Source organism: Aythya fuligula, chromosome 20, assembly GCF_009819795.1.
Source record: "Aythya fuligula isolate bAytFul2 chromosome 20, bAytFul2.pri, whole genome shotgun sequence".
Classification (NCBI taxonomy): domain Eukaryota; kingdom Metazoa; phylum Chordata; class Aves; order Anseriformes; family Anatidae; genus Aythya; species Aythya fuligula.
This window is the reverse complement of record NC_045578.1, coordinates 994,481-1,017,108: the sequence shown is the minus strand read 5'-3', so window position 1 is coordinate 1,017,108 and position 22,628 is coordinate 994,481. Positions and strand designations below refer to the sequence as shown.

Sequence of the window (22,628 nt, the reverse complement as noted above, 5' to 3'; positions counted from 1 at the left end):
CGGTGTCACCACGGAGGGTGTCAGGGGGACGCAGAAGCAGGACGGAGGCAGAATCCTTTAAAAACTTGTCCTTTATTAGTCTGTTGGCAGCGATTCCCCCTGCGTAGGGCGTCCCACCCAGTTATATCAAAGTGAGTAACATGAAGGGAGCCGGGGGGGTCGCAGGGCGGCGGGGACAAGCCCCCCCACGTTGTCCCCTGCCGTCGGGACCCCCTCCCTCCCTCCCTCCTTCCCCCCCCGGTGCCCCTCGTGCCCCCCCCCAGCCTGCCCCCCCCCCGGGTCAGCTCTCGCCACCCACCCCGGGGGGCAGCACCGGGGCAGGGGGTGTCGGGGGGTCCCAGGCCCCCCCGCAGGGAGCGATAGCACCAAGGGGGACAGCTGCTCCCCGCAGTTTATTCCGCGCTCCCTGGGGGGGTCGGGGGGAGAATTCCCGGGGTGGGGGCAGGCCCCGGCGCTGCTGCCGCACCGTGGGGTCCCTCCCGGGAGTGTGGGGCCGGGGGGCCAGGGGGGTCTCAGCTGGGCTGGGGATTTACATTCTGGACCATGCAGTAGCACCAAAGTTCATGAGGTTATCGGTGGGGCGGGCGGTTACTTCCGCTTCCTCCCGCAGTATTTCCCTTGTGCGCAGCCGACTCCACCTGGGTTGGGGGGGGGGACACCGGGTCAGCCCCCCCGGGCCCCGGCAGGGGGCTTGGAAGCCGGGCAGGGGTGGCGGGGGACCCGGCGGCGCTCACCTCTAAAGCCCAGGGCCCCGAGGGCTCCTCCGAAGGTCTTGGGGGGCTTCCCTGCGGGGACAAGACGGAGAGGGTGAACGGGGTGGGGGGCTCCACGGGTGCCCCCTGGGGAGGTGACCCCCCGCCCGCTGTCCCCAACCTGCCCGGCTGGGGCGCACTCACCGCCAAATCCCAGCTGGCCGCCGACCCCACCTGAAAGCACAGCAAAGCCTCAGTGATGCCCGGCCCCGTGCCCCCCAGCCCAGCCCAGCCCCACTCCCCGTGGCCGTGTCCTCGTGCCCTGCGGCTGCGTGTGTCCCCACGGGCAGGGCACGCAGGGGAAGGTACCTGGAAATATCGGTGACACGCCAAAGCCGGGAACTCCGGGCCCTGGGGAAAAAGTGACAGCCGGTGACAGCGCTGCCACCCCAGCCCTGCGTGGCCGCAGTGTCCCCAAGCCTGCAGCAAGCTGGGCGTGAGCTGCCCCAAGAGCCCCCGAGCCCAGCAGCACCCCCGGGTGCCCACCCCGCTTCAGTGCACCCCGCGAGGCTGTGGCGTGCCCGGCGGGGTGGGGACAGCGAGTGGGGCAGTGCGGTCGGTGACAGGGTCCCACCCTGGCCCCCGGCCCCGGCACTCACCTGGCAGCCCCCCAGCACCAAAACCTGCGGGAAGGGAGAGCCCTGGTGAGGGTGGCGGCCGTGGGGACAGGGATGTCACCCCGCTGGCCAGGGCTGTCCCCGCTCCTTACCTGGCTTGGGTGGTTTTCCAGCAGCTCCTGGATACAAGAGCCCTGCAGCAGCAAAGGTGGGTGTCAGTGCAGCCCCCCACCAGCCCAGAGGGTCCCCGGTTGTCTCCACGTATTGGGGACACTGCTGTACCATCTCCTGTCCCCACAGCCTGGGACACGCTGGGGCTGGGGCCCTTGGTAGCTGCTCAGTGGGGGCCGTCCCCTCCCATTGTACCCCTGGCAGGCAGCAGGCACAGACGGGGCACGGTGACAGCGGGGAGGGGACACGCTGTGGGACCGCAGAGTGGCCCCGGCTCCCTCAGGGTGGGACAGCACCCAGCTGGGCACTGCTCCCCCAAATCCCAGCCCATGGGGTCACGGCCAGGAGGGGACAGAAGTGGCCCTGAATCTCCTGCATTCCCCTGATGCCCCTTCCTTCTCAGCACCCTGCACAGACCCCTCTGTGGGACCCTCAGTGCCGAGCCCACCAGCACCACTCACCAGCACCAAGGCCACCAGCACCAAGGCCACCAACTCCGAGGCCACCAACTCCGAGGCCACCTGTGGTGAGGAGCCTGGGTGAGCACTCCCAGGGGACCGTGGGGACGCAGCGTGGGGCTGTGGGGTCTGTGCCCAGGGATTTGGCCTGGGGTGGGAGGTGGGGACCAGGGACACCGGGCACGGCAGCACTGGCTTTGCCATCATTCCTGGCTCACATGGTGGGGGGATTTGCAGGGAGCATCGCAGCTCCAGCACCAGCCCAGGGTCCAACTTGCTGCTCACCCAGCCCCACACAAGCCCAGACCTTCCTGATGCAGCCCCATGCCCTGGGGGAGCACCCCCTGCCCGCACAGCACCTACCTGGGATGCCACCAACCCCTGGGACTCCAGCTCCGGGAACGCCTGTCGGAGAGAGGCAGTGAGACCACGTCCCCACAGCCTGCACAGGGAGCTCAGGGGAGGCAGTGAACACCCAGGGGTGGCCCTGGCACCCGTCCCACCTCCCCCAGCACAGAAAGACCTGGAGGCCTTCTGCTTGGTGCCTTGCTGCAGGCAGTGCAGAGCGGGAGGAAAATGTCCCCGGGGTGACTGGGGTGGGAAGAAGCCACCGTACCGGGTGGCACTCTGCACCCAGGGGTGACAGCGTGCCTCCCCCCCATGCCCAGGGCTGTGCAGGGCATGTGGGGACATGAAGAGGGGCCAGCACCCCGATATCAACACGGGGTGCCCAAGGGGGAGCAGGCTGGGGACGGGTGGCAGCGATACGTACCGAACTTGGGAGGCTTAGCACCTGGCTGCACCCCTACTTGGGGGATGCCTGCAAAGCAAAAAAGGGCACCGCGTTTAGGACAGGCACCCCCGTGCCCCCCATCCCAGCCACCCCCCACATCTGGGTGCAGTGCTGCCCTCACCTGCCCCGGGGAGAACGCCGGCACCGGGTACCCCCACGCCCGGCACCAACCCAGGGACGCCGCCAACGCCGGGTGTCACTCCTGGCACACCGGGACCACCGGGCACCGCGCCTGGTACCCCTCCGACACCGGCACCTGCAGGAGAGGGGGTGAGGACACAGCCCAGGGCTGCATGGGGCTGGGCAATGCCGTGCCGGCATACGCTAGCCCTGCGTGGAGATGTACTCACCGTACTTGGCTGCCTTGGCTGCTGCTTTTGCTGCTGCCGCCGGACCTCCGACTCCTGGGACAGCGAGACAAGGGTCAGCATCCCTGGGGGGAGCCTCCCCAGCAGTGCTGGGCAAAGCCCATCTCTGCCACCTTGGCATCCACCAACAGATGGCCCCGAGCTGATGGAGACCACCGAGGGAGTCCGAGGTGTCCATCCTGCCCCAGCCCTGTCCCAGTGCCAGCCCAGCTGCCACCACCACCTGCCTTACCTGGGACACCTCCAACGCCGGGGGCCAGGCCACCCACACCAGGAACCAAGCCACCTACACCTGGAGCCAGGCCACCCACACCAGGAGCCAGGCCACCTATGCCAGGAGCCAGGCCACCCACGCCAGGAGCCAGGCCACCTGCCCCTGCAAGAAGAAGGAGAAGGACTGGGGCTCCAGCTCAGGAAGAGAGACGGGGGCTGCGAGAGGGCTGGGATGGACGGAGGTGCAGGTGGGAGGGCGGTGGGAGAGGTGGTGGGAAGGAAGGTGGATGGATGGAGGAGTGGGTAGTGGATGGATGGGTGGGTGGGTGGGTGGATGGATGGATGGATGGATGGGTAGGTGGGTGGATGGATGGATGGATGGATGGATGGATGGATGGATGGATGGATGGATGGATGGATGGAGTGGGTAGTGGATGGATGGATGTGTGGTGAGGTGAATGGAGGGAATGAGATGTGCATGGGTGGGTGGATGGAGGTGAGGTGTGGGTGGATGGATGAGGGGATGAGGGGACAGTGGTGCGGATGTGTGAGTAGAATGTAGGATGGATGGATGAATGTATGAGAAGGCACATGGATGATGGACCTAGGAGCCTCCATGCAGACCAGCTCTCTGAAGAGCATCCCCTGACGCAGCCAGGACCTCATCCCACGCGCAGAGTTCTCACCCCTCACCCCGACTCATGGGGACCCCATGCAGTGCCTCAGCCCCAGCTGGGGAAGCAGCCTGGAGCGGGGAGGTGGCAGGAGGCAGGGCGTGTGGGGTAACCCCGGAGTGAGCCCGTCTTACCATACTTGGCTGCTTTGGCGGCCGCTTTGGCAGCAGCGGCGGCAGCAGGGCCAGCTCCTGGGGGAGAGGGGAAGAGTGAGGGGCAGTGACGGCCTGCAGTGGCCACGCCAGTGCCTACTGGCCAGCAGCACTGCAGGCATCCCTGAGCATCCCTTAGAGAGCATCTCACCGGGTACCAGACCAGGCACACCGACTCCAGGAACACCAACGCCGGGAACACCAACTCCAGGAACGCCAACGCCGGGAACGCCGACTCCAGGAATGCCGACTCCAGGTACTCCAACTCCGGGAACACCGGCTCCAGGCACACCAGCTCCTGTTACACCAACTCTCGTTACACCAACCCTCAGCACACCAGCCCCGGGCAGGTGCCCTGCTCCTGCAGAGAGGACCAGGGATGCGTCCGAGCCCCACGCCCCAGCCATTTGTAACACCTCTCCCTCCTTCCATCCCAGCACAAAGGACGAAGGTCTCTCACCAAATGCGGCCGCTTTCGCTGCAGCCTTCGCTGCGGCAGCAGCTGCTGGGCCACCCACTGTGGGGACAGAAGGAAGGGTGTCAGGGGGAGCAGAGAGGCCAGCACCACGCTGTCCCCTTGTGTCCCCAGCCCCTTCGCTCACCTCCGACACCAGGCACCACACCAGGGACACCAGCCACGCCGGGGACACCAGCAACGCCAGGCACACCGGGCACGCCGCCGATGCCAGGAACACCAACACCAGGAACACCAACGCCGGCTCCTGCAGGCAGCAAGAGGAGAGAATTTGGAGTGGCTGAGCCATGGGACAAGGAGGGAGGTCTGCCCTTGCCATCATGCCATGGGGGGAAGCACCCCGTGCCTCATCCCTGCAGGCGGCTGGGACACGCGCCTGGTGCTGGGTCACCCAAGAAGCTAGGAATTCACCAGCACAGGGAACGATGCCACGGGGGGCTCCAGATGATCCTCGGCATGAGGAGATGGAGCCTTTCGGCCCAAAAGGGCACAGAGAAGTGGCTGGTGGCCCCCAGTAGCCACCTGGAAGTGCTGGGATTCAGGGAGAAACTCAGCAATGAAAAGCTCACTGGTGTGTGAGAGCAGGGGCCAAGAAGATTGCCAATTTTCTCCCTAAATCCTATCCACTTATTGCTTTTTTTTTTTTTTTTTTTTTTCATCCTTCATGATGCAGAAAACAAATGAAAGAAATGGCCAGCAATGGTCTAGCCCTCCACTGTGCCTGCTCTCTGAGCCCAGCCTCCCAGCTTCACTGCTGTGCAAGGTGCTGGGGTGTCAGCCCCTGCTGGGACCCGCAGTCCTGCTAGACCAAATCAGGTGTGCTTGCCGGATCCCACTGTTTTTTTGGAACGAAACCAAAAATTTCAGACGAGAACCAAACAAAGTCAGTTTGTTCTCATCCATTCACCCCCATGAAACACCAGTAGCATCACGGCCTGCAGAAACCTGGGGAGGGACAGAGGCAGGGGACAAAGGCGAGCCCAGGCAGAGCAGCTGGGAAGCCAGGCTGGGCACATCCAGCGCCTGGATGCTTCCCCATAAAGATCCACCAGGAGTGATCTCCAGGGCAAAGCCACCTGCCTGGTGGCACCCCAAGTCCCACAGAGGCATCCCCAGGATAATGGAGTGGATGGGGGTCTCCTTGCCCCCTACGGTACTTACCATACTTAGCTGCCTTTGCTGCTGCTGCTGCTGCTGCTGGCGTTCCAACTCCTGAGGACAGGAGAGAGAGGGACCCTGAGCCACCTGCCCCCGTGCCACCCGCCGTGGGGACAACACTCACAGAAACAGTCACCTGCCACCCCGGGGACACCTCCGACACCGGGCACCAAGCTGGGGACACCACCAGGCACACCACCAACACCGGGCACGAGGCCTGGCACACCGCCGACACCAGGCAGCACCCCTGCACCTGGAGGGAAGCAGAGCAGTCAGAGCACCCCAAAATGCCCCATGCTGCCGGCCCCAGAGCATGTGGCTATGGACCCCTCAAGCAAAGCCAGAAGCTGGAGCATCAGCGGGCTCAGCACCTCCCAGAATGTCTGCTAAGGGACCAGTGCCCACATGTGCATCCTCCAGGGCTGGGGTGCCCAAGCTGGGGCTCCCACTTGCCCAGCAGGCACGGGCATGGGGTGGGCTTCCAGGAACAGCAAATCCCCCTGGCAGCAGATGTTCTCTGGCTGCTGTGCTGCTCTCCACTGAGCCCTGGGATGCTTCCACTCCTGGGTGTGCGATGGCCCCGCCGCTCGCACGCACCCGGGCAGGGGATTCCCAGCTCCCAGCCTGGGAGCCCACATGGCCGCTCGGGAGCTGGTGGCAGCTGGCGGGACCCCGAGGTCCCCCAAGGACGGGCTCGTAAATCCCAGCTGCTCCCGGGGCTGACGCATTTCCTCTGGATGCTCCAATGAGCGCGTGCTTGCTCCTGCGAAACCGGCTCCCTCTGCCAACAAGGGGAGCAGCGAGCATGCGATCTGCAGAGCCCAGCTTGTCCCTCTGCTCATGAGCCATGCCTCGCTGCAGACGCCCTCCCAGCGGGACTGCAGGAACTGTCACAGCCTGGACCTGCCACGTCCCCACGTCCTCCAGCGCAGGCAGCGGAGGCTTTGCAATGCCAAGCTGCTGCAAGAAGGGGGAAAGCCCCCCTGCAGCCTTACGGGGGTGTTGCAGCCCGCAATGGCTCAGCAGAAGGGATCAACTCGCCCCAAGCATGGGCACGCAGATGCTGGAGCCATGCGGGAGCCTGGGCTGGGCGAGCATCCCAGAGGGCAGCACCCTGTGAAGCCACGCCAGCACTGCTCAGCCCTGCCGAGAGCAGGGACTCACCGTAGGCTCCTGCCTTTGCTGCTGCCTTCGCTGCTGCCGCTGCAGCTGCCGGCCCTCCGACTGCCGGGGTAGCAGAATAGAGTCAGGGGTGTGGGACGGGGGGGGGACATCGGCATCCGCACCCCGGGGCTGAGCCCAGCCTCACCTCCAGCTCCTGGGACAACGCCGACGCCCGGCACCACGCCGCCAACCCCTGGGATGCCGCCGACCCCTGGGATGCCACCAGCCCCGGGCAGGACACCAGCTCCTGAGGGGGGAAAAGAGGATGTCAGCGTGGGAAGGGGACACCACCGGCCTCCCTCAGCCTGGGAGGGGGACAGCAGCCACCCGGGCGGGGACACAGGCGTTGTCTGTGCCCACGGAGCACAACAGTGTACTAGGTGTACAGGGTACTCACCGTACTTAGCTGCCGCTTTCGCTGCTGCTGCCTGTGCTCCAACTCCTGGGGAAGGACATGAGGAGATGCTGAGGGCCTGTGGCCATCCCAGCACAGCCTCCCCAGTCCTGGGGACTGGTGCCTCCCACCAGCAGCTGCCCCCTCTCCTTAGCAAGGTGACACAGCCCACCCCAGGCTGTTCCTAGCCCCCCTCTGGCCACCCTGGGGCCACCAGACAATGCTGCGTATCCCGTCCAGTGACCGCTGAAGCTAAGGGGGTGCTTGCTCTCCCTGCCATACTCTGCGGGTCCCTGCCACCCCACAGGACTGCTGGGGAAGGGGCCGTACCTGTCCCAGTGGGGTACCCAGCCTTTCCAGCACCAAGTCCTGCTCCTATCCCACCAGGTCCGAGACCTGCAAACACAAAGAGAAAACACAGCAAGGTCAGGATCTGGCCCTCAAGAGGGGGGGCGAGGCAGACAGCAGCTCCAGCCCCACATCTGGGGACATGCTGGGGACATCCGAGCCAGCCCCAGGCTGGAGATGCCACCTCAAACCTCCCTGAGCAGAGCTGGCTGCAGCACACGATATATCCTAGCCAGCATGAGCCAAGAGCTGCTGGCCCCATGGCACGGGATGCCCAGCATGGGGGGTGCCCGTGGGCACCACCCCATCCCTGTCCTTCTGCCCTGCCCGCGTCCCCACCCAGCGTGGGTCGCTTTGCCCCGGATCAGGGTGCTCCTCACACAGCCCAGACTCTGTGAGCAGCTACGACCGTGGAGCAAGGGCTATGAGCACTCACCATAGGGCAGCTTACCAGTGCTGTAGGGCAATCCATAGCCACCTGGAGAGGAGAGAAGGCGGCTGGTTAGCACCTGGCTGCTGGTGGCTGTGCCCCCCCTGCCCCGCAGTGTAGCCCCTCTTTGCCAGCTGGCTGTGCAACGCGAGCCCTCAGCACCGGGGCTCCTTACAAGTCAGGAAAATCTTTTTTGGGGTGCGCCCCCACCTCGTGACGGGACCTCCCGGAGGTGCCCCTCTCCACAGCAGCTCCAGAAGTGAGCCCCATGCTGAGGGCTGCAGCACGCAGAGCTGGTTTCCAACATGAGCGTGTGTTTGCCAGAGCCTCCCGTGACCCTGTTTCGGCAGGGGGCCCCCCAGGAGCCCCGCGGCGAGAGCTGTACCCAGCTGGCTGCGCCAAGGCCGGCTCCAAACGCGAGGCTTTAATTGGAATCAGGGCTTGGGAGCCTCCGCTGAAACGTGACCTCATTAGGAGGTCGGCAAGAAGGGACGGCGGGGGATTACGAGAAGGAACATCGCGGCCGGGGAGATGGCTCCTCGTGAAAGAGCGGCGTCCCATGCGTGGGACAGCGCGGGGATCCCCGCCTCTCTGCATGGCGGTGGCCACAGCCTGAGGAGCAGGGACAAGCTGCTGTGTCCCTTCTGGTGGCAGCTGGGGCCGCACACGGCAGGGGTGCCCCGCGGACACCCAGCTCCCCAGCCACGGGCAGGGCCGGCGCCTGTGGCCAGGATGCTCGTGAGAAGGCATCCCTCCAGGCATCCCCTCCCACAGACACATGTGCGCACCACATTTCCCCCCACACCCCCGGCAGCCCTTTCCACCGGGTGCCACACAAGACTGGATGGGTTCCGCATCCGGCAGCTGTGTCCGGGGTCCCCAGGGGCACCCAGTGCCACCAGCGCCTCACTTGCCCCAGAGCCGCCTGGCACTGACTGGGTGACACCCGTGGAGGTGGCACCAAAGGTCCAAGCCCTTGGAGCTCCAGGGGTTTTGCTGGTCCAACCCCAGCTCCGCAGAGCCACTGCCACCCACCCGGATGGTGCTCACCCCCTTGGCACCAGCACGAGGACAGCCACCAGCATCACCAATGCCAATGGACGCAGCAGCTGGCATGGGAACCGATTTTCCCAGCCCTGAGACCACCTTGGTGTGGCTGGGCACTGGGGCACCATTCCCTTCTCTACGACACCAGGTGGGACCCTGATTTCAGCCACAGCATCAGCCTGCACCCCCAGAAAGTGGGGTGGCCTTGGGGACCCCTCCTGAGTCAGAGCAGGCCAGAGCGGGAGCTGCCTGGGGCATTTTCAGCAATCCCTCCAGAAAGGAGACTTTCCTCTGAACACGTCATTTTCAGTGCTCGCCCCTCATCCCCTCTTGCCCTGTGCTCGCCAGCTCCGGCATGCAGTGCAGGGGACACGGGGGACACAGGGACGTGTCACACATCTTCCAGCAGCTCCCAAGCCCACCTGCAGCATTGCCCTGCTCAAACCAAGAGCTGTGACAGCCGGCCCAGTGTGTCCCCAAGCTGCTGGGGACTAACAAGGTGGGATCCTGGGGGAGACAGCACCTGAAACCGGGCTGGGGGACAGCACCGCTATCCTACTGCACCCTACAAGGGGTGGCACCACCACCGCCACTGCCGGCCTTGCAGCCACAGGGACAGGGGTCCCCAGAGAGGGAGAGGGGTGACGCAGCCACTCGCTGCTGGTGGGGCTCCCTCCTCCGATTTAGGCACGGCGGCTCCCCAGAAAGTGGGTCAGCCCCGTCTGGGCTGCAGGCCACTGGCAGGGCCGCCGGGACGTGGCCAGGTGCCCACACCAGGCACCCCATGAAAGGCAGTCTGGGGCCGGGCGGCCAGACGGCATCCGATCTCCGCGGGGCTGGGTCGCCCTAACGAGCGTAACGAGCCTCTGTGGGAGGAAGCGGGCGCTGGCCAAGTATTTCTGCTGCCGCTCGCGGCCGTGGGCCCTGGCGGGGGAAGCCGGCAGAGCTGCTGGGTCTGGCGCCCGTGGTGGGGAGGGATGCGTGCCCCAGAGTGGGCTCCACCCCAGGATAAAGCCCATAAAGCCCGTGGACCTACTCTCACTCTGGCACCCCAGGGATGTGGATCCCTGGCCAGATCTGGCTCTCCTCTTCCTGCCCTGGATGTCACTGGGGTGGGCCTGTCAGCTGCTGGCGTCCCCGGACAGGCTGTGTCACCTCATCCCTGCCGCCTGGCACTGCCATCCTGCTGCTGTGCCAGCTGGGTACAGCTGGCTGGGGACAGGCATGTCTGGCACCCAGCGCGGGGACAGGTGACAGATGCCACTGGAGCAGCACAGGCTGGGAAAGGGGTGCTGAGCACCCCTGGGCTGGGGCTGAGCATCGTCTCTGCAGGCAGTGAGGAGGGAGACCTGCCTTGTGCTCCGTCCCCACTGCCAGCCTGCTGGTGGTGGCCTTGGTTAGCGGTCCCCAAGAGGGGACGTTCAGCCTGGGTGAGCGTCTGGTGATGCCCAGCACATCCCCTGGCCCCCAGGAGCCACAGGAAGCAGAGGATTCCTGGAAAGATGTGCCTGGTGCCAGGAGGGGGCTGTGGAGCCAGCCTGGGATGGCCTTGCCCAGCGCACATCCCCAGAGCACGCCTGCTTGTCCCCGGCACACCTGGCAGCCAGCGGAAGGCACAGCATCACCCTGGGGCCGGGAGCAGGAGCAGCGGCAGCCCTGGGCAGGATCTGCCCTGGGGGCTGTGGGCAGCAGCTGGAATCGCCTGCCCAGCAGTGCCCGGCTCCGTCCTGCTGTCCCCTACCAGCGCCAGCACTGCCGGGTCCGGGGGACCCAGGGCCACCGGGGCTCAGCCCGGTGCAGTGAGGACATGGGGTCCCCCTGGCACTGCTCGGGGCCCTCACCCGCACCCCTGCTGGCTGTGGCCGCTTACCTGGGAGCTTGGGAGCTTTGATGGGATACCCCAGAGGGACTCCGGGCTGCTGGCCTCCAAAGCCTCCCAGTCCTGCAAAGCCAACAGCAGACGCTCACCTGGAGCCCTTGCCCAGGCTGCCACCAGACCTTGCGAGAGGGGGGTGCCCGTGGCACCCCGGGTCCCCGGCCACGGCTTGGGAAGCCCCTGAGGCACCTTTTGGTGTGAGGAGGCCACAGCAGTGATGGAGAAGCTTGGAAAGGAAGAGAAGGACAGGCGGGAAAGAGGGGACACTCACCAGGGATTCCTGCGAAGGCTCCTGCTCCTGGGGAGAAACACAAATGTCCCCGTGAGTCATGGGGCCGGTCCCCAGGGCTCCACAACAGCCCGTGACATCCTGCCTGGTCAGCCTGGGGGGTGGCCCGCGGACAGCCCTGGACCCTGCCGTGCGCGGAGGAGCAGGGACGTACCTGGACCTTTCGCCTTGACGCCGGTGCCGGTGGGAACGCCAGGCAGCACCCCTACGCCAGGGAAGCGGACACCTGGGATGGAGCAGAGGGGACGGGTGAGCGTGGTGGGGCCTCTTGGTGTTACTGGCACCCCAGACCCACGATCTCTGGCTGGGTGCAAGGGAAAAACCCTCCAGACCTTGCTCCTGCCATGACCCAACCGCCCCCACCACCCAAATCCTTGCCAGCCTGCCTGGCTCAGCACCCTGCACCCAGCACTGGCACAGCCAGAGAGGACGTGCTCCCCGCAGCCAGACCCAGCCGGGGGGCACCCGAGCCCCCCCCAGGCTGGAGGTGGGGTCCTGCCCCCCCCAGCCCTCACCCTCCAGAGGCAACCAGGGAAAAAAACGGAAAAACTGAGCTGCTTCGTTTTTGCTTGTTTGTATTTTTCTCTCCAGCCCCCCCCCCCCCCCCCCCCCCCCCCCCCCCCTTTTACAAATGTCTTTCATTATAACTCACACATTTTCAGACATGGAAAGACATTCCTGACCAGCAACAACACACTTCCCATTCTGACAATGTCGAAACATCTTGTTTTCACAAGTTTTCCTCCCCAGATTGCTTTGCAGTGAGGAATTCCTGCCCCCGCCACCCGTCTCCTCCCTCCACAGCCCTTGGCCAGGCGAGCTGCCCCCGCGTGGCCCACGCCAGCTCCGCTCTGTGTCCCATGCTGGTGCCCCTTGCTGCCACAGGCCCCTGCCTCTGGCACCGTAAAGATGTCACTTTAGGAAAAGTGACAGCCGGGCAGGCTGATAGTGGTGTCCCAGTGGGACTGAGCACACCAGGACAGGGACATGGGGCCAGGGCACAGCTGGCCATGAGAGCACCGATGCCAGCTAGGAGGGTCGGGCACTGGGGTGTTGCCTTGGGATGGGGACCCCCTTGGAGATTGGGGTGCTGCTGGTAGGTGGGGATCCCCTCAGAGGCTGGGGTGTTGCGATGGGATGGGGACACCCTCAAAGGTTTGGGCAATGTTATTAGATGTGGACCCCCTTGGAAGCTGGGGTGCTGCTGTGGGATAGGAAAACCCCAAGAGGTTGGGGTGCCACGTTTGGGTGGGCTTTGCCTTGCAGGCTGGGGTGCCACCGTGGGATGGGAACCCCCTCAAGGGATGGGTGCTGCTGTTGCATGGGGCTTCCCTTGAAAGCTGGAGTGTTGCCACAGGATGTGGACCCCATCGGATGTAGGGATGATACAAAGGGATGGGGCCACCCTTGCAGGCTGGGTTACTGTCATTTGATGGGGACCCACTCAGATGATGTTCCCATGGGTGTTCCCGTGGGATAAGGACCCCCTCGGAGATCAGGATGCTGCTGCAGGATGGGGACCCCAGCTCACCTGCACCAGGGAGCACGCCACCACCTGGGAAGGCTCCAGGGATGCCAGCACCTGCAGGATGAGAAAGGCAGCGGTGAGCCCCCAGCCAGAGTCGTTCCCCAACCACCACCAGCCCCTCCTGGGCCGTGCACCCACCTGGTACTTTGGGGGGCTTCCCTGCCGCGCCGACCCCAGGTTGTACCCCTCCTGGGGGCACTACAGCACCTGCCGGTGGCAGAGAGCCCTGAGAACCCACTCAGCACTGCCACGGGCTAGGGGTACAGGGACAGGGCGTTTCCTACCTGCGGAGACCCCGAGGCCTCCAGGAACACCAACTCCACCCACGCCACCAAGACCAGCACCTGGGGACATTGGGAAAAAGAAGGGCACAGAGTGAGATGCCACCTTTGGGCTGCGGGTGGTTGGAGAGGTGCCAAAGGAAGGGATGGCCCCAGGGGACACCCCAAGGAGCACTGGAGATGTGTCCCCCAGGTTTGGACAAGGGACCCAGTCCCAGGACAGGGGGCTTCATGCTCCTGGTGGCTCCAGCTTGACCAAAGCCCCTTTCTCAGCACAAGAACAGGCGCCAGGTGGGGCTGGCAGAGAGAGCAACATCTCCTGCTTGCAGCCCCCCATCCTCAGGAAAGGCTGGGCATAGAGGGGGCCCCCAGAGCCCTGAGGATGCCCAAGCCCAGTGTTGCCCCCCAGCATCACAGCAGGCACCCTGAGCACTCACCAGCTTTCGCAGCAGCCTTAAGAGCGGCTGCGGATGCAGCACCTGGGAAGACGCCCCCGGGGAAGCCACCTCCTGGGAGCAGACCTGCAGCACCTGCGAGGGGAGAAGGGGCAGGGTGAGCCCGGGGAGCAAGAAGGTGCCTGCACCCCCAGGCTGCGGTGGCGGTGAGGGGTGGCGAGCTGGCATGAGGCAGTGCAAGGCAGGGTTAGGTGACATCTGCGTGGGGACAGCTCTGCGGTGCCAGCCTGGCTTGTGCCCTGCACTTCTCCCTACATCCCCTCCAAAACCTGCTCCCCTCTGCTCCCCTGCCACCCAGGCACCCCGTGGTGTCTTGGACGGCTGTGTGTGCCACGCAGGGGCACTGCCACCCTGCTGCCAACCCCGTGGGGACACAGGGCCCTCTCCCCTGTTGCTTCATGGGGCTGCCCAGCCTGGCCACGTGGGAGGAAGTGGTGGAGGAGCCACCTCATTGCCCTACAGCTGAAGGGGATGGGCCACCCGCAGTCCATGGGGAGGTTCTCTGGGGACACTGCACTGGGGACAGTTCTTGTCCATGCTCACCTGGCTGGAGGCCAAGAGGGCCAAGTCCCCCGAGGCCACCGACCCCTGGAAAGAGAAGCGGGCTGAGGGAGGCTGGGGGGTGCAGAAGCACCCACACAGGGACAGGGAAGGGGCTGGGGTGCTGCCGTCCTTGCCCATCCCAGTCCCACGCAGCTCCAGCATCCAGCTGTGAGCTTCCTCTGCCAGCCACCCCAATGCTTGCTCCCTGTGCAAAGCAGGGAGGACAGGACCCGGCCATCGTGCTGCATGGGGATGTGCACAGGATGGTTCCCCACCAGGAAAAGCTGAGTGGGGGGTCCCCATTTGCACCATCCTGGCAGGACAGATTGCTCCTGGTCTCGCCTCGCTTGCTGGTGCTCCCAGCCCACCACAGCCCCAGGGAAGGGCATGGGGGATGGGGACAGGACCCGGCCACGGTGGCATGGGGCACGTGTCCCCATCCGATCACTGCTGCTGTCCTTTCCCACTTCGCTCCGCCTCGCCCGCCCCCCACCCCGCCAGGCCATGAGGGGACGGAGCCGAAATGTTTCAGGCTGAGGAATGAGTCCCTCCGGCTGGGCCAGCGCTGCCTTCCAACATCTGGGGCTAATCAGTGCTCGCTCCCTCCAGGCGCAAATTCCACTGCCTTTGGCTCACGGCGCGGACACCGCTCCGGCTGGGGCTTCGCGGCTGCACCGCGTTTGGTTTTAATTACGCCGAAATAAAGGGCCTTGTTTTTCTTTCCACGAGCTGAAATCTGAGTAAACGGAGGTTGCAGGCCCCCGCCTGGGGCTGGCGCTCCTGCGGCGCGGAGCTGGGCCGAGGAGGCCGGCGCACCCTGCCCCAGGCACAGCGGTCCCCATCTGAGAGCATCTCCCCCTGGGCTACGGGGCTCTGGACGTCTCCACCAGCACCAAACCAAGCAGTCTGTGCTGCCCTAGCACCTCCCAGCTGTGCCTGGCAGTCCGTGACCTGCCCCAGGATTGGAGTCCCCCAAAAGGCCCAGTGCTGTGCGTCCTTCTGCCTGCATCCCCTCCCAGTCCTAGTGGTGGCCCTGCCTGTCCCCTCCTCTCTGGGCCAGACGAACCCCAGCAAAAGCTGCCCAGCCATGAGTGCAGGCAGGCAGGGGACACCTGAAGACCAGGGCTTGGGAACAGTTGTGGAGGAGGTGGCAGCACGCTGAAGCTGGGGACAAGGATGAAGGCGCACGGAGCCCTTGGGGCTGTTGAGAGCTTGGTGAGCACAGCAGAGCAGCGCAGAAAGCGCGGGCAGCTGCCAGGGAACATCCTGTCCCCACGGCCTCTTCCTGCACCCTGGCTGCTGGCACAGTCGGCGAGAGAGGAAGGAAAGGTTTCTTACCTGGTTTGAGAGGTTTTCCTCCAGCCCCGAGCCCTGGGGGAGAGTGAGGGAGGGTGGTCAGATGTGCCCCTCCCTGCAGCGTGTCCCCTCTGCAGGCATCCCGGGATGGGGACACCGGGTGGGACGGGCTGAGCCTCTGCCCTGCCACCCCCTCCCCGCCCCAGAGAAGGGTCCCCGGCACTTACCTGCTCCCAAACCTCCAACCCCAGCACCTGCAAGCAATGACACAGGCTTAGCACCCACCCCTGCAAGCTCCCACCCAGCCCTGCCCACGCTGAGGGTCTGGGGACACAAGCAGATGGGGTGTCCTCTGTGGTGTCCCCAGGACTTTAGCCAGAGCACTAGGGACAGGCTGTCACCCTGGGCCTTTGCCCCTTGTGGCCAGGGCTGTGGAGATGCCAGCCCTGGGCTGGGGACCCCAGGGCTGATACAGCCCTGTCCCTATGCTGTGGTGCTTCAGCTGCCCAGGGCAGGGTGTCCCAGCACCCTGGTCCTGCTCTGCTGGGCTCAGAGGTGCCCTGGGTGCCCACCCAAGGGCCTGCCCATCCCTGTGATGCCCCCACACTGCCCAGGTCCCCTTACCTGGGAAAAAGCCTCCTCCTGGGACTCCCCCTCCCGGGATAGCACCAGGAACCCCTGCAAGAGAAGAGACCCTCGCTAAAACCCCCACAAGGATTTGTGTGTCCAGCTGGACTGGGGGGGCACCCCCTGGGATGGGTGCAGCTCTGTCCAGATGAGGCAGGATGCACAGCCCCAGGGCAAGAGCCGAGGGCAGCTCCCTGCCTTTCCTTGCACACCTCAATTTCTCCAGCAATACGGTGGTGATGGGGTCTGGAGCTGCCCCAGGGTCTGACGGGGTGGCAGCAGGATTTGGCCCTACACCATGGGGGGAGAGTGGGGGGGATCCAGCTCTGCTGCCCAAACCCCATCCCATCGCCCAGCCAGTGCCGTCTCCAGAACCACCTCCTGGCAGCTCTGTGTCCCTCTGTCCGCCCCTGTGCAGTGAGAAGCTCCCAGGCCCCTCTGCTTTCCAGGGCAGGCAGCAGTGGTGCTCAAACACTGCAGTGATGCTTTTTGGGGTGCTTGGCTTAGCCCCTGCTCTGTCTCCTGCAGGACAGCGTGCGGCAGATCAATGGTCCCTGCTCCATCGTGTCAATGGAAGGGGTGGAGACAGGGTTTGGGGAACAAGGATGCAGTGCAGGGGATACTTTGCTTCTGGCAGGGCTTTCTGGCACTGGGGGGCTTGCAAAGGGATTTGTGGTGGGGCTGGCAGGGCTGCAGGGGACTCTTAATGGAGCTGGCAGGAGGATTTGGGGGTTTCTGAAGGTTACAGTGGCTGGAGGGCACCCGGCACCCCCCGAAGCTGGGTGCAGGCAGTGGCACAGCCCTGGGACAGGTGGCAGCTGGGTGGCAGAGCTGGCACCCAGCAGGGGGGGCACCCAGTGCTGCACATGGAGCACCCTGCATGGCAGGGACAAGGGCGTCCCCTGCACCCTGCTCATGAGTGCCCTCCACCACACGGAGCACCAGAGACAGAGCCCCCTCCCTGCCTCACGGGGACAGGTGCTCATCTGGGGGGGCACACAGGCACAGGTGAGGCATCGGGACACGCGCACCCCCATCAGGATGCACGCACAGGCGAAGGACAAATGTCAGGACACACACGAGGAGGACACGTGCCACTGTCCCCACGCACATCAGGGGACACGTCGGGCTCAGAGCCTCCCCCAGCAGCACCCCCATGGGCACACACACACACACACACACACACACACACACACACACACACACACACACACGGCGTGTTGCCCAGCCGATGTGCCCCAGTGTTGCCAAGCAGCGGGATTTGGCCTCGCGCATCCCCAAACCATGGGCTCGGGGCACGAGCCCGTTCCCGTCGCAGCTGGCCTCCCCGGAGCGCAGCGGCCGCGCTCGGTCATTGCTCTCCCCGCTGACCGGCCGGCTTGCCCCGCCGCCCCAGCCCAGCCCAGCCGGGTGGCAGCCGGCCAGGGCTTACGGAGCAGCTCCCTTTCCCGGCACATTCCCCCGCCTGTCCCCTCCCCCCCCACCAGCTTGGAAAAACAAAGCCCAGCTCCTTTGCCTGTTCCCAAACATCATCCGCACATCGCCCAGCCTCCCTGGCCCGCCTTGCCGGGAGGGGATGGCCACAGCCAGCTGGGTGGACACTCTGCGCAGCGTCCCCAGGAGCAGTCCCCATGGCCAGGCTGCACCCTGCTGCCGGCAGGGGGAATGCTGGGCACCCTGGGGAGCCCCCGGCCCCCTGCCCCATTGCTGCCTGGAGGAGCCCCCCAGAGAAGCCGGGAGGAGGCTGTGCAGCTCACAGTCCTCACAGGGTGTGCGGGGACATAAAGGCCCATGGGACACCTGCCCTGGGACTCCCCAGGGGGCTTGCAGAGGCCGTGCTCAGCCCTGCATGCCTCTCCCATCTCAGCTCCACACAGTCCTAGCGCCTCATGGCCATGCGTGTTCTGGAGGGTTAAAGAGGAGGTGCTTGTTTTCGGGGGTTCACCAGCCCCCTCCAGGTCAGGTCAGGAGGTGGATGGGGACCACCTGCCTTGACACGAGCCAGGATGGCTGTGTGGATCTGGGGGAGATGAGGCTGTTGCTCAGGAGCTCTGCAGGATGCTGCTCCCAGCCAGTTCTGACACCAAACTCGGTCAGCTCCACACTCCGGCCAGACCCACACACCCTGAGATGCTGCACCAGGGCTACGGGGATGGCTCCAGGGCTGTGCCACCACAGCTGCACTTGTCCCATACCCTGCAGGGAGGAGGCAAGTGCTGCCCATCACCTGGCTCAGGGTCAGATCCTGGCATGGGGGTCCTCTGCCCTCTCCTTGGCACATCAGGGATGGGGAAACTGAGTCACAGCCCTGCTGGGGCTGAAGGTCCCTGCCCTGTGTTTGCTCCTGCTCAGAGGCTGCTGGCAGGCTGGGAAGGGAGGGTTTCTCCCACATCCTCTTTTTTCCCCACAGGGCTAGGGCTTGACTGGGCCCTGCACCCCAGGGCTCTATTTCCAACGCTTTCCAAGAATTTGCATCTGAATGTACAGCCCTGGCTGCAGCACTCATGGAGGTGCTTCAGAACCTGGAGTGGGGCGTTGTTTATAGAAAATAGGCTTTTTCTTCCATATTTCTGTACTGTTTGGTCACTACTACAGCTGCACTATTTCAGCCTGACCACTACTTCTATTATTCCATTTCCACTACCTGCAGCGTTACTTGCAGATTCCAGTCCAAGTGAGAAATGCAGATGGTTTCTGTATTCTACAGCTTATTTCCTCCCACATCCAAGAGCGGGCTGAGGACCCACAGCAGGACGGACATGCACAGCCTGGGCTCCACTGCAGCTCAGCCCCTTGCCCCGTGTCCTCAGCCCCGCGCCTCCATAGACCCCCCCGTCCTCTTCCCGCGGGAGGCTCAGCGCTCAACTGAGGCAGACGTTTCCCTCTTGCTGTGTGCTTTTCTGGGAGAATGGGTTTTGGAAACACGCAGTCTCCAGGCAACTTTGAAGTCGTGCTGTGTCCCGAGCCCACTGGTAGCAGCTCGGGAGGCCAGGCGGGAGCGAGAGCTAACGGGAGAGCGGGAGGCAGCCTCCAGAGCCTGGCTCCCATCCAGCCCCCGAGCCTCAGCTTTCATAGCTTTCATCTCCGGGTGGCTGCGGACAGCCTGCACCCTGTGGCTCCTGCAAAGGGAGCAGCCCCGCCAGGCTGCTGCGGCGGCGGGGAGGGGAGATGCCATCGCATCTGGGACGGTCCCCAGCACACACGGTGACACAGACTGGGATCTGACAAACCCTCCTGGTGGCCTTGCCTGGGCCAGGCCTGGTGGAGATGAAGGTACCACGGGATGACTTTTGTACCCATTGCCAGCACCTCTTTGCCCAGCCCAGCTGCTCCTGTGCCCCTGAGCCTGCAGGGCTGGGACCCCCATGTGCCTCTGTCATCCCTGGGGTGTCACTCCCCAGGAAGCACTGAAGGATGGGTGCCCCCCTCCAAACGCCACACTTGGCACCTCTTACAGCAGCTTCCCCGTGCAGCAGCCTGAATCCGGCCCATGGGCCATGCATGCCCCCATGAACAACCCTGCAGCCCAGAGGGGTGCAGAGCAGCAGGGGCTGAGCCCAATCCACTGCTGGGAGCCTCCCAAATGCCACCAACTCACCCCCTTGACTGAGCTCCCTCCGGGTGGGTGCACCCCCACCACCCTTGTGGGTGCCACTGGCCATGCCCCTGTCCCAGCTCGGCCCCCAAGGCTGGTTGAGCAGAGCTGAGCCTGTCCGGTGCAAAGCAGCACTCCAGGCTGCAGGACATCGGTCACTCCTCCACGGGGAAATGTTCTCCAGTGTCCCCGGCAGCCCTGGGACCACCTCCAATACCCACTCCTCAGGGAGCTGCTTCCCAAAGCAGCAACCACCCCTGCAGCCAGAGTCTGGAGTGGGGGCCAGCAGCCCCAGGCGCTGTGGGATCTGACCCTGGGGCCAAAGTCACTGAGACTGCCCCAAATGGCAACGTCGTGAGAGCTGGTGAGCAAAGCCACCGTGGTTAAGCAAAGCCAGCACAGAGCATCACTGCCAGGCACGGAGAGTGGCCAGGACTGAGCTGCATCCCATCAGGGATGGCTCCTGGGTCCCAAGCTACTCAGGATCAGGCACTGACAGCAGCTCGGCTCCATGGGTGCTGGCTCGGCACTGCTGGGGGTGACCCTGTGCACATGGCAGGGGACAGGCCAGCCGGGGGCCAGGGTCCTGGGAGCAGAGCAGGGCGCTGGTGGACGGAGCTGCTGGCTGCCGACAGCAGCCCCGAGGGTTCTGCCTTGGGTGGCTCAGCACTGGCACTGCCCTCCCCTGCCCATGGGATCCTGCCTTGTCCCCACTCTGCTGGCCCCATGCAATGGCTCTGGCACGGTCCCCATCACTGCTGCTGCCTCTGCCCCTTTAGCCATTGCATTTTCCCCGGGCAGGCAGACAGGCACTGTCCCCCTTCAACCCAGCCCCAGCAGAGGTGCCTGTCCCACCCCGAAGCATGCCGTCCCCACCTCGCGGCCCTTTGCCCAGTTTTGCCCTTGTGGGCAGCTCCAAGTCTGTGCTGGGAGCAGCTCTCCCCGGTGCGTGCTCACAGCCCCGCCACGAAACACGAGCTGTCCCGCGGGCAGGCACCTGCTGCGTGAGCTGCTCCGGCTCCCTCCCGCAGTGCAGCGGGACACGGGGGGCTCCCTGGCACACGGTGGCTTTTGTCCCCTGCCCTGGCACATGCACTTGCATGTGTGTGTGCCAGAGGTGCCACGCAGCTGCTGCGGCCAGTGCTGCCCAGCCGGGGTCTGGGTGGCACTGGGGACACACACAGCCACCCCGACACCGGTGACACAAGCACAAGAGGACGGCGCAGGGGCCAGACCAGGCACCGTAGTCCTGGGCCATGGTGCTCTGCAGCGGTGCCCAACTGCGGGCTTTGCCACGGCCACCACGCAGCAGCTTGCACGCATGGGCTGCGGGATGCACACACACACACACACACCCCCAGCCCACACCGGGATATACACCGGGAGAGCGATGGGGGTCAGCCCCCCGGCCCCTGGCACTTGCAGTGCCCACCCTGCCTGCACATCCCCAGTGCCCAGATGCGGTGCCTGGGAGCCCCCCCGGAAAGTGCTTGGCAGTGCTGCCCTGGAGAGCTGTGCGTCCCCCCGGGTGCCATCCCACCCTGCCTGGGCATGGCATGCGGGGAGCAAGGAGCCCTCCAGGGAGGTGGCACCCAGGCGGGCTGCCCTGCCGCCCCCGGTTGTCCCCAAGGCAGGGCAGGGGCTGCTCGTCCCTCCTCAGCCGGGGCAGGATGGGGAGGTCCGGGCAGAGCCTCCCCGTGCTAAGGGGAAGGAGCCTTTTCTTTCCTTACCTCCTTGCTGGGAAGCCGGGAGGATGGAGAAGAGGAGGAGGACTCCGGGAAGGAGGGGTGCAGCTGCCTGCTTTGCCATCTCTTGAAGCAATGCCCCCGTGCTCTCGCAGTCAGTGTGTTTTATCCCAGAGCTGCTTAATTGTTGCTTCCAAGGATGTGAGGGGAAGGGGGGGTGTGGGGGTTGGAAGGAGGGAGGGGAAAAGGAACGAGAGAAGGGGGGAGAGAGGCACAGGACACTACGTCATGACGAAAGGGCAAACACACAAGCCTCTCCAGGCTATTGGGCTGTATTTTTTTTTCCTTTTTCTTTCCCTTTTTTTTTTTTTTTTTTTTTTTTTTTTTTTTTTTTTTTTTTGTAATTTCTCTCCCTCGCCGCTCTCTCCAATTCTGGTGCGGCTCTGCCAAAATTGCAGGGGAGCTGCCAAGGCAGCCTCCGGCGGGAGGGGAGCGGAGGGGCGCGGAGGGGAGCGGAGGGGCCGGGCCGGGGTGGCACGGGGGTGGCACACCCCGGGTGGCACCAGGCCAGCGGCGGGGTGCAGGGGTGGGGGCTGCCCTGGCACGGCGGGGGCCCGGAGCGTCCCCCGGAGCGTGCTCGGGTGCCAGGTGAGGACCCGCCGGCAGCAGGGGGACGGAGGGGCGGCAGGCGGGGGGACTGAGCGGCATTAGAAACGAGCTGACGGGGGGCGGCCGAGAAGTGCCGCGGTTGTGGCGTTGGGGTTTCTCCCAGCTCGGTCCCCGCTTGTTTGTCCCCAGCCCCCCGATACCTGCAGCGGACGGGGATGGGGATGGGGACAGGGGTGGCGACAGGGACCGGGACCGGGACCGGGACGGGGACAGGGACGGGGACAGGGACCGGCCCCGCTTCCCCTGCTCTTCCCCGAGGGGTCCCGGCCCCGACAGGGCCCGTGCTGGGGCTCGGGGAGGCTGCGGGGACCCGCGGGTTCGGGCCGCAGCCGCCGTGCGCTCGGCTCGGCCCCGCCGCCGCGGCCACCGCCCGCCGTGTCCCCGCCGCTCGGCCCGTGGTGGCCGTTAGGTGGCAGCCGTGGGGTGTCCGCCAGGAGGGCAGGACGGGGAATTCGCGGAAAAACGAGCCGTCTGCGCCCGGGGCTGTCCGGCCGGGGGGGCACAGCGCGGCCCGGCCCCCTCCCCGGACGGGGTGTCCTGGGGACACGGCGCTCACCCCGAGGCCCGGCCGCAGACAGACACCGCGGCCCCCAGGCCCCGGCGCGGGGGTTCTTGGCCAGCGTGCAGCCG

General features: G+C 65.3%; 1 protein-coding gene across 1 annotated transcript; it reads right to left on the bottom strand.

Annotated features, from left to right (window-relative positions):
• Positions 1-261: 261 nt before the first annotated feature.
• ELN (elastin) lies at positions 262-21,559 on the bottom strand. The gene is made up of 33 exons (XM_032201133.1): positions 21,375-21,559; positions 16,047-16,100; positions 15,650-15,676; positions 15,465-15,497; positions 14,127-14,171; positions 13,566-13,658; positions 13,132-13,191; positions 12,986-13,054; positions 12,851-12,901; positions 11,474-11,545; positions 11,302-11,328; positions 11,025-11,096; positions 8,114-8,155; positions 7,660-7,725; positions 7,333-7,377; positions 7,081-7,182; positions 6,936-6,995; positions 5,908-6,024; positions 5,775-5,825; positions 4,741-4,860; positions 4,599-4,655; positions 4,290-4,436; positions 4,121-4,177; positions 3,332-3,475; positions 3,082-3,135; positions 2,853-2,987; positions 2,711-2,758; positions 2,302-2,343; positions 1,942-2,001; positions 1,062-1,103; positions 897-926; positions 735-785; positions 262-638 (listed from the first exon to the last, which is right to left on the bottom strand). Exons 1-33 carry the CDS (start codon positions 21,451-21,453, stop codon positions 589-591), a joined length of 2,202 nt encoding a protein of 733 aa, XP_032057024.1. The 5' UTR covers positions 21,454-21,559; the 3' UTR covers positions 262-588.
• Positions 21,560-22,628: the final 1,069 nt, after the last annotated feature.

Bases quoted from the DNA above. Each gene is read 5' to 3' on its own strand.
- ELN (XM_032201133.1), bottom strand. From the start codon at position 21,453: ATGGCAAAGCAGGCAGCTGCACCCCTCCTTCCCGGAGTCCTCCTCCTC. The intron at 6,996-7,080 runs GTGAGGCTGGGC...CTACCCCGGCAG, and splicing joins CGTTGTCCCAGGAGCTGGAG to TCGGAGGGCCGGCAGCTGCA. The intron at 927-1,061 runs GTACCTTCCCCT...CTGTGCTTTCAG, and splicing joins CGTGTCACCGATATTTCCAG to GTGGGGTCGGCGGCCAGCTG.